General features: G+C 31.8%; 1 protein-coding gene across 6 annotated transcripts in view; it reads left to right on the forward strand.

The window, feature by feature from the left end:
* The window catches only part of LOC140435257 (polyamine-transporting ATPase 13A3-like), a 116,165-nt gene extending 107,789 nt beyond the window's left edge, over window positions 1–8,376 (forward strand). For all 6 annotated transcript variants that reach the window (XM_072524069.1, XM_072524067.1, XM_072524071.1 and 3 more), the window contains one exon: window positions 479–8,376. In XM_072524069.1, coding sequence (XP_072380170.1) covers window positions 479–2,100 — 1,622 coding nt within the window. In that variant the 3' untranslated portion in view covers window positions 2,101–8,376. The remainder of the gene's footprint in view (window positions 1–478) is intronic.
* Window positions 8,377–11,676: the final 3,300 nt, after the last annotated feature.

Genomic DNA, 11,676 nt, shown 5'->3' on the forward strand with positions numbered 1-11,676 from the left:
CGTGGGGTGTATACACCAGGTAATAATAGATTTAATCCTCTATATGTTAATAGATATGTTAAAATGTTTTGATGCCTATGATAGTGCCCAGTTATCTTTTAATTTGATTACAATTCTTGCTTTAATATATTGTTGAGTTAAGTCGTTTGTTTATTCCTTAATAATAAAAATAATAACAACAACGCTATTTTCTTTAAAAACTATCATTTATATACTCTTTATAAAATGCAGGAATTCAAAACAATATCAAAATTTAGACCTTAATAATTATTACAATTTATGAATTAACATAATATGTAATCAATTATTTGTTGTTTGTTTGTTTATTTTATTTGTCTGTCATAATAAATATAATATAATGTCAGACCAATCAAATACACTGCTCGAAATCATCAAATCTTACTAAGAGTCGTATCAGTTTTTTAGGAACTAGCTGTACATGATTATAAAATTTTTATATTTATTCTTTTTTTTTCAGCTATGTGTGGTGACGGCGCTAACGATTGCGGTGCCCTTAGAGCTGCCCACACCGGCATATCGTTGTCAGAAGCAGAGTCCTCCGTAGCATCGCCGTTTACTTCTAGAAACCCGAACATTACTTGTGTACTTAATGTGATTAAAGAGGGACGTGCTGCATTAGTGACCAGTTTCGGTATATTCAAGTACATGGCGGCTTATTCTTTGTGCCAGCTAATTTCAGTAATTATACTGTACAGTATAGAGTCTAATTTGACGGATATTGAATATTTGTACATTGATTTGTTTATTATTTCAATTTTTGCGTTTTTCTTTGGTCGCACGGAGTCGTATCCGGGGAAATTAGTCAAAGAGACGCCGCTGAGTAGTTTAGTTAGTGTGTCCCCTATAGTGAGTTTATTTTTGCAGATACTTTTATTGGCTGTATTTCAGGTAATGGCTTTTGAGCACTTAAAGTCTGAAACTTGGTACGTTCCCCTTAACGCCACTTTCAGTGGCGAAGAAGAGAACGTAGCTTGTCTCGAGAATTACACCATTTATACGATATCCAGTTTCCAGTACATTATTTTAGCTGTCGTTTTCTCAAAAGGTTACCCGTACAGGAAAAGTATTTTCACCAACTACGGCCTTGTTGCCTCGACGATATTTTTGACCGCATTGTCTGTGTATTTAGCCCTGATACCTCACGCACCTATTGCGCACTTTTTTGAACTAGTGTTACCCCAAGATTTTAACTTCAGGTTATATCTTGTGTTGTACGCTGCCATCAACTTTGTTTTGAGTATCTTTGCAGAGCATGTAATTATCGAAAAAATATTCTTCAAGAGGTTGAGGTTCAAATTTCACAATATCGATAAATCCAAGCGAAAATATCTGGCCGTAGAGAGGGACTTGAAGGCAGACCGGAAATGGCCTGTGCTTACCTCGGACTTTAAATCCGCCGTCAGTCCTAGTTCACCACAGCCCGTTTGTCCAGCTCAGTTCGTTATCGAACAAGAGAATAGATTCGACAAGAATCATATACTTAACAAATTGTACGACGCTTCTGACAACCAAAAGATACAACAAAGAAGTTTGCCGAATACGCCAGCAAGGTTAACTAACAACTTCGCCTTTCGTTCACCGAAACATTTACAGCTTCAAATGAACGGCACCAACGAGACTGGATATTTCAGCCAAGATGATTTGTTTTCGAGTTTACCCTCCGAAAATCAAACTAGCACACGGTCGGACACGTACAAAAGTATAAGCGACAACACCAACTATGATTTAGCGAGCTCTAACATCAACATTCCTGATTTACCGTTTGATGGGGGCAATTCTGTACCTACGTCGCCCATTAAAAACCCAAATACGGTTGTAAACATTGAGCTAAATGGAATAGACGATCACATGAGTGTGAGTGGAAGCCCACAACACTTGAATGGATCGATATTTAGCTCTCCTTCGAAAATGAACGGGATTAGTTATTCAAACACACCAACCAACTACTCTGATAACGGAGCAAGTTCTTTGGAACATGATAACAACTTATCCCAGTTCAATAAGTTTGGTACTAGCCCTCCACAAAATATTGAGGGTAAGAAACATTTAGAAATGAATACCTTGGATACCAACAGGTGAGATGAGGTTTTCTTTATAGGTTTTCTGTTGAAATTTTTTAAATATGGTATAGTTTACAGTTGATATAGCTTATTAGGTGAATTATTTAGGCATTTTTGACAGTATTATATTCAAATTAAAATACAACATACAAAAATTATTTTTATACGACTATTCTAAGTATTTATGATTCATTTAATATAGGTATGCTCACACAGAGGGGATTTTCAAAAGATTTCACTTCTTACGGTGGTTGTTTTGTCTGGAATTTGTGAAACAAGAGCGTGTAGTTGACAAAATATGTCCACCTAACGAAAAAAAAAAATGAGGAATTGTAGAAAAATATACATGCGAACGTAAACTGTTATTGTTTTCACTAGAAAATATTTTTTATGCGGGAAAGTACATTTCTAGTCTGCTTTTAATCTTTCTCCATTGTTTTCTCCCTGTTGCTTTGTTATTTATGGCCTGTTTTCCATTTGTCACTAGTTGTTTTCCCCTGTTAGTTTCATCATATCTTTATTTTACTGGTATATGAGCCTTTTTTGTCATTTCTAGCCTTTTTTATATCTGTTCTAGTTGTTTTTACCTGGTTACTTCCATTATATCTTCATTCTCCTGTTTCTGATGGTTATTTTGTTAGTTCTAAACTGTTTTCCTAACCGTTACTTCATTATATATTCGTTCTACTATTACTGTTAATTAATATTACATTTTATTGTTTCTGAACATCCTTTTGTCATCAAGCCAGTCCTTTTGTCTTTGGAGCCAGTTCTCCATCTGTCCTAGTTGTTTTTCCTCCGTCACTTCCTTCATATATTCGTTTTACTATTCCTGAACGTTGTTTTGTTATTTATGTCCTGTTTTCCATCTTCTTTAGATTCTTTTTCCATTGTTTCTTGAATCATACCTTCGTTCTACCATTTTTGACTGTTATTTTCTCATTTCTGGTCTCTTTTCCATGTCATAACTGTCCCTGTTAATTTTATTTTCGTTTTACTGTTTCTGAACGATCTTTTGTCATTGCTAGTCTTTTTTCGAGCTGTCCTAGTTCTTTTCGCCCTGTTACTTCCATCATATATTCGTTCTATTGTCTCTGAACGTTGTTTTGTTGTTTATGGCCTGTTTTAGATCTTTATAAGATGTTTTTCTTCATGTTACTTCGATCTTCGTTTTAAAATTTCTGAAGTGACAGTTTTATACCGTCGATGGTAACCGTGATGTTTGAATGGGACGTGGCGCGAAGATTCTGGACGGTGAAAGCTGAATTGAGGGAAGTTTTACGTGTTAAAGGTAGCTGGATCTCTTTAGATCTCAGTGGCTTTTCAATCAGCCTTGGTTTATAAAAACAGGTTTGAATATACTTCTTGATTTTTTATGAAGAAGATGCTGGATTGTGACAAAAGTTGAGTGGGAATTGCTGACTGAAATGGAATGTTCATAAATTATTTTCTGAATTATTCGAATGGTTTGACCTATATAAAATTGTCGTCAAGAAATTTAATAAACTCCATTTGAACGTATCTGAGTTTTGGCAAGACAGATCGTTTGGAAATTCCTTTTGTGTGTCTACCTAAAAAAAAATCGACACTTGGTATATATCTAAGCATTTTTAAAACGCTGTTTGCTACTTTTAAAGTTTATAGCAGTTTACTATACACGAATATATGGCTAAGAATGAACTCGAATCGCCTTATACTATCTTCCGGTATATTTTCCCAAGTCTTTATATAATTTAAAAATAACACGTTTGAATAAACTTTTTATTACATCAATCTGCCAAATGTCTTTCAAGATATACTTGCCACAAAGTGCTTTCATTTTTTTACTTGCCCCATTTTATTTATTAATAATAGTCTCGAAAGGGCCCTATTTTTATTACACATGTTTTTTCAATTATTTTAAATTGTGCACAAGATTTGAATGTGGTGCCTCCATCTTTTTTATTTAACCGCTGCTATAGCTATTATTGTTTTCGCGATAACTCTCATTTTATATGCATATTTGTACAGTGGCGTTTGTAAAAAAATATTGTCATAGACATTTTTGGAAAGATATCAATGTACAAAAGATTTAATATTTATGATCCGCTAAATTTTATTTTTAAAATGTCTTCCATCTATGTAAGAGTAAATCAGTAAATATATCTAAGTCATATGTGTATCCACTGTTAATTTTTAAACTATATTAGAATTGTCACAGTTTTTTGTGTAGGTTAAGTACTTAAATGAAATAACTTACTTAAAAGACTATATTTTATTAAATAGTATAGAATTTGCTTCATTTCGATTTCCATTTGAAATCAATATTCTATGTAATGTACAGTAAATGCAAAATAAATGTCGTTTAAATGAATTTAACGGTATACCAACAGTAGGGCTGACGTCATTGTTTAGGTTGGCTACCTTGACATGTAATAACAGTCATCTGTCACCATTTCTCGTTCCATCTAACGTGGTAACGTGACGTAAAAGGTATTCTGGTCAGCAAGAATATTGAAAGACGTTAAATACGGCTGGGATATTATGAATTGCAAAGTTTTTAGAAAATATCTTTACTTTGTCAAAAAAACAATAATTTTCGAAACAAAGCTTGATGACTGATCTGTTTTGATGCTCATGTGCTTTCAGTTGTTGGTCAGTAAAAAAACCTTGGTTTATAGCCAATAAGAGTGTGTATTTATGTAGATATTTACTTTATAGTCTCTAGATACCCCAAAATTTTTGAAACAGAATGTAATACAACAAAATGTAAAAACACAAATTCAACTACAAATGACAATTGAGTTGGCATTAGCCGATTAAGAATAGGTTTCTTATATGTCATATTTCATTCAATGACAACTAAGCAGTGTCAGGTTTGTACTTTATAACCCTACTTTGATATAAAATAAATCTATTTACACGAAAAGATTTGTTAAATTAACGACAGTTGTTAGCAATTATTATACATTCATATTGTATTACATCTTTATATATTATGCGTTGTAGGTTTGATTGATAAAAATCTTTTAGTTACATTATTTTTGCATAAATGTTGCCTATAGATAATTCCAAACGCAAGCATTTATACAGTGGTCTCCAGGAAATTATGATCTCGTTGTTGATTAATTACTATTGGTAGTAATTAAAAATGGGCTACTTTATTGCGAATCTGTCATCTGTCATTTTTCTTCTTTTTGAAGAATGCATCGGTGTTTGTTCCTGTTTACAACTGACCATAATGTTGCATCATATCACCTTTATACAAATACAATACTTATAAATATGTACAATTTTCCTTTTTGTACGTAATTCTTGAAGCCTATTGTATAATTTATGGAACTGATATCCCTTTTACTGTCAATTCTGGGTTTTAAGCGATCTAATATTTTGTTTTGTAACTGCTTATTATTTAGTTCCTCCTATATTAATAGAGTGACTAATGCTGTAATGTGAACCAACAAACCAAATCTTACGTGATAGTTGTATAACTGGTTGCATAACATACTTGTATTATTTTTGACATGGAGTTGAAATTGGGAGGATACTGACTCTATAATTTAGTTACCAGTGCAGTCTGTTTGTATCTGTAGCTTTATTAAATTAATTGAAATGAAAATAAGAAAATTGTATGTGCCACTGGACTTAATGTTTGTACAAGAAGTATTTTTAATACATATCTATAATGAAAAAATTGTATATTTTGTGTATATACAATTAATGATTGTGTGTCGTATCCAGGAAACAGATAGTGAATAATTTAATTTGTAAACACTGGCAGAAGTTTGACGGCTTTTTTAGGTAAATGTTTATATTGCTAAAAAATTGGGTTGAAATAAAAAACGTCCGTCCTAAAATTGTAACATATACAAACAAAATTAATTTCCACTCTTCCACTTGCTGCGCAGAGAAAAGTAGAAAATACACATTAGATAACTATTTGAAATGATATGTAGGGAGACAATATGTAGTTTCAATTCTCCGTACTTATCATGATACTATGATTAAGAAGATAAGATATTGCGCATAAGTCGTGACGTAATTGGAGAGTTGCACGTTCGTAATGTCAGTTTTTTGTATGTGTCAATAAATAATCTTTAATTAATAGTTTGCAGATATCCTTTTGTGTACGATTATTGTAATTATTAAACCTTTATTTAATATTATTATTTTGCTAATTGAATAATTTCATCACAGAATGCATAAAAATCCCATTTAACTTTAACAAGAATTCAAATTCTACTCTCCAATGACGGCATGCGCGAACACGACCATTTTGTGCTACGGGAAGATCCTATCTTGTTAGTCATAGTATCATGGTATTTACTGACAAATTAGTTTCCTATGTGAAGCAGAATAAATCACGTTTACTAGTAAACTAGAGCAATTTTCTTTAAAAATTTATTTTGTCCAATAAACTTGGTTTTGCAATGTCATTTATCACAATGGAAACGCCGTTGACCTTCTGCACTAGATTCTGAATTTTTATTTCGTGATTGTTAATCATAAACATTGAATTGTAGTTCAAAATGGACGAGATGACTTATTGTTAGTACTTAATTCTGCAATCTCTTGAAATTATACCACATACTTGTGAAATATGAAAACGTTTCGGCGTTCCGATCGAAAACTGTTATCAAAATACTTTAGTACTTAAGGTGTAATGAGTATTAACAAATTTTATCCGGTGTGCTATGTCCGGGCGCAAGTTTAGACGCAGAGAGACAGGTTAGGTGAAGGGTTAGAGTTGGTAAAATGAGGAAACTCACCTCACTTTGTTTTTTTCTTAATCATTTTAAAAATGGATGTATAGTGTTTTTATCTCTTAATTTTTTTTTTTTTTTTTTTAATTTGGGACACTCACAACGTTTTTATGATGCCATTTCGCTATGCGCAAGGGCTTGGATTGCAGTGTTACCACTAACAAAATTTTATTTTCGTTAGATAATCAAAATTATGTAGAAATCGGTTCTGTAGAAGTCCATTGGGGCTCCAGTTACTGGGGTATCCGATACAGAAATGTGCCGAATATAGGGTGATTTCTCTTAAAATGTACCCTTAAACTTGAGAGGAAAAATGTGCTAAATTTGGGGTAAAATGTACCCAAGAATAAAAATCGGGAGGTTAAATTTGGTCTTTTCTGTAGATACATTGCCATATTGGTAGAGGTGGCATCACTGTACAGTATGGCCAGACTAGTAGCGTTATCCCTTGCTACTTTCGTATAAGCTGTGCCCAAAACTGGGTTTCACGAGTCCCATCAAGTAAACCCACGACTGAATTTGTGTTTTATGCATGCATTAATCACTGTAGGACAGCTTTTTTCGAATCTAAAGCAACATTTCTCGCAGTTCTCCATCATTCACTGAATATGTTCATCGATGACAAAATGTGACGTACACAAAAAAGACAACATAAACAAAACCGTGTTGTTATAAACAAATCCCTTTGTGTTGGTAGTTTATGAAGAGATATTGATTACGCTCGTATCTCATAGAGGGCGCTGAACGGTTTTAACGCGAAGTTATGAACGAAAATCGAAGTATTTGGAGACATAATATAATATTTCGTATTGTGTCCCATATAATTCTTTTATTATTACATTCGCACTCTAAAAGTATACTATATTTATTACACATGCTATCCACATAGTGTTAATAACATACTATGAATGCGTGCTACAGCTATTACAACTTCAATCATTATTATCTTTTATTTTCACAGTTCAATTATTAACATTTCATGCCTATAACGGACATGAATCATGGTCATTTGTTCTGTTATTTAATGAAGATGCGTTGGTAACACTTTTAAACGACTCGTATTTTGAAAAACTAATGATTCGAAAATCTCTGTCGCCTGATCTCATCAAACTGCGTCTCAACTTGCACGCGGACTCCTTGATAAAATATTTGCTGTTGAAGCAGTAGATTAAGTGATAAAATGTAGTGGTTAGTAAATAAATTGTGATCTTATATTTTATTGTTGGACCTTTTTTGTTGATCATTTTTTGCTTTGTATTTTATTTAACAAAATGATTTATATACAATAGGTAAGGCCCCAATTTAATGATTTTTAGCAAGTTTATAATTGTTTCCTTTTAAAGTGTACTTGCAACATCTAAATATGATTATTTGCACTTAAAGTTACCATGTGTAGTACTTACCTATTTGTAAATTCTTCTTCAGTAAAGTAACGTATATTTATTCATCCAGTATATCAATTTAAGTGATTACTTCACCAAAAATTGTTCATGTATTGTCTCATTAATAATTTTTTATACAAAGTATTTATTGATTTAATAAAAAGAATAGTGTTCATGTTATTGAGTTTTATTTAGGAATTTTTGTGTTGTATATTTCCGACAATTCGGAAATTCGTGTATTTTCAACATCTGTGTTTGGGGCGAAATAGCAATTAGGTGGATATTGGAATTTGGATATTGGGAACAAAATTGCATGTATTATAAGGAGAAAACAACAGGAATGGTGTCCAAACGTAGAGAATAACAGTAGAATATACGAAAATACACTGAATATGTAAGTTTAAACACAACTAAAAGTAGTTTTGAGAACATAAATGATAAAAATTTGTTAAATCCGGTTTTAAGTAGGAAACAATAGATATGAGGATCACGTGGAAAAAATTATCAAAAATAAATAAATTTGTAAGAGAATAAAAAACTGCAACAAAGAAATTGATGAAGTTAAGTATATAATACACCTTTAGAAAAACATAATATGAAGAAATTTTTAAGGTAAGTCGAAAAAGTTTGGTGAAGGAGCGTGCTATCCAGGCAGAGATTATCTCTGTATCCAGGTAAATGTTATTACTGGTCGCATATCTTAGTTTCGAACACAGCACACTTCCACTTAGCAGTGCCAGTCCCGTGTTAAAGAGTAAAACGAAGATTGGCGCATTGCCTCGTGCCAGGGTGCGTAACTATATATATTAATGATGGTAAATTCACAAACCATACATATGTATGGTCTGTGGGTAAATTGAAAAGGCACATAAAATTACCTAGGAATGTAAACTCAATTTAAGGTAAGGGAAAGTCAATATAATTCTAAAATAACAAAAAACCCTTATTCTATACGATATGTATATTTTTTTCAGTGTACCCTTTGGTTTTTCTTGTTATGTTGAGGGTATATTTATTTTTCACTACATTAAAATGCCAAGGTGGTTAAAAAATTAAAGAATAAAATATAGAATAAAATCTTTATTTATAAAAATGTTACAAGAAATATTAATAATATAAGATATAAGCCAATATGGTATACTATAGTGTTCTTAATGTTGTGAGAATTTAAATAATTGTTTTATTATAATGTCAAGTTCTATGCGAATACAAGCCTGGTCGTGGTAAAACAAACTTGGAACGGCTGCTCTCTTAATGTCCAGCAATAATGTCCCTATGTCCAACCTTGATTATATCCTATTTAAAATGACTAGCACATACATGAAAATTCTTATAGTGTTGAGTTTACCCAGAGATATGTAAGAGAATTCTGCAAAATTTTATGAATTCTGCAATTTTTAATTTATGTGAAGTAATAACGAGTAAATATTTGCCTCTTTCGAGATTAATTGCAAACATCTGCTGTTGTAATCTCGCAACTGCTGATTTGACGATTGCCAAATCTATCCCCTAATCTATCAAAGGGTAATTGCTAAAAAAATTTCTAATAATTAGCTACAATTAATCTACAAAGAAACAAATGTTTACTCATTGTTGTTTTATATAAATCAAAAATTACAGAATTCATAACATAATATAAACAAAATGTACTTTTCTAAAGCTTTATCTTTTTATATTTGAAGTATACAGCATCTACATTATAAAAACATGTCAACACTGTTTGCTATACCGAAATTTTTTGTTCCATGTTTGACATTTGCGGCTATAATCAGCTTGTACTTTCGGTAAACTCAACCAGCATTCTCTAATTTAGGACACTTAACACTCTTAACAGTTCCATAGTCACAGTAGTAGTAACAGTTAGTCAAACATATCCATATAATAATTTCGTGGAATTGGAAAACGGTATTTCTTGTTAGTAGTATCCATGCAATCTGGAACACATCTTTTTTGTTCAGTTCATGTTTCCATTGGTATTTCATGTAATGTGTTAGATTCCATAATTAAAAATCAATCGTCTATCTATTTATCAAACATATCCATATAATTTCGTGGAATTGGAAAACGGTATTTCTTGTTAGTAGTATCCATGCAATCTTGAACACATCTTTTTTGTTCAGTTCATGTTTCCATTGGTATTTCATGTAATGTGTTAGATTCCATAATTAAAAATCAATCGTCTAAAATTGTACCTTTTTGTACAATTGTTGTCTTTTTGCACTATTTAGGTATATTGTTTAAAAACAATGCTATTTATTTGACTTTTATGACATAAAGTGACAATCGCAGCACATTTCCACCAGGTTTAATTAATCTGTGGTGACAACGAACAACGCGCAGGAACAAGACTAACAGTGCCACCAAACGGAAGGGTGCACAAATAAAAACGTACGTTGACCTTAGCTATTTTAAAAACATTTCTAATTTGTGTGTATTTGTCCCATAAGAAGTTGGAATTATTGGTTTTTTAATTATTTGAACAATAACTAAAGACTTTTGGTTATGAACATTCATTCTGTGCGATTGGTATTATTTGTTGTTCGTGAATTTGTGAGGTAAGAATATCAAAGTATTAAGATATGCTCATATTGTAATGTTCACTAGAATACATTTGAATCACGCGCAACAAACAAGAGCAGTTGCCATACCGACGTTCTCAAAGAATAGCAAAAACTTCTTTCCATACCAATCAACCTATTCCAACCAAAATGGTCAAAAATAAGTAAATTTGTATGAGAATAAAAAACTGCAACAAAGAAATGCATGCAGTTAAGGGTAAAATTCATGATAGGATTTTTTTTAATATTAAAAATTTTTAAACGTATATAAAGAAATTTTTGATGGAAGTCAAAAAAATTGGGTGAAGGAGCGAGCTATCGAGGTAAATTATTACTGATTGCATATCTTAATTTGGAAGTCTAAATTTCGGCGGATGCAAAATTGCATGTAAAAGTTTTCATTAAACAAAAAATTTGGAAAACCTCTACTTTTACACCCTCCGTAACTCCGGCACCATTGATTTTAGAACAATTATTCGTCTGACCTTTCTTGTTATAAATTTGACGTAGAACATTTTTGTATACCATTTTACAAAGTCAGAACGTTGCACGACACAATTTATATAAAGTATAAATATATTTATATTTAAGATTACCAGAACGTCAACCTTAGAGTTCAAATTTTCCTAACACAGCGAATAATACGAAACCCATACAGAACTGCTCGATCTTTCATAGGCGTCAACATGTTTAAAAAAAAATTGTTTAATTTAGTAATGTTTGTATTTTGAGAACGATTTCCGAAGTGGAAATTGAAACGTTAATAAACGTACTCTAACCTTTAATTGTGGTTTATTCCCATTTAAATAGTAATTATGCTATGAATTATTTGAATTTCTTGATTTTCTCCTCTTCAGAAACTAAAATTAAATTAATTAAATTAAGAAACCTACTCCACCGTATGTATAATCGT

This window comes from Diabrotica undecimpunctata, chromosome 2 (genome assembly GCF_040954645.1).
Source record: "Diabrotica undecimpunctata isolate CICGRU chromosome 2, icDiaUnde3, whole genome shotgun sequence".
Lineage (NCBI taxonomy): Eukaryota > Metazoa > Arthropoda > Insecta > Coleoptera > Chrysomelidae > Diabrotica > Diabrotica undecimpunctata.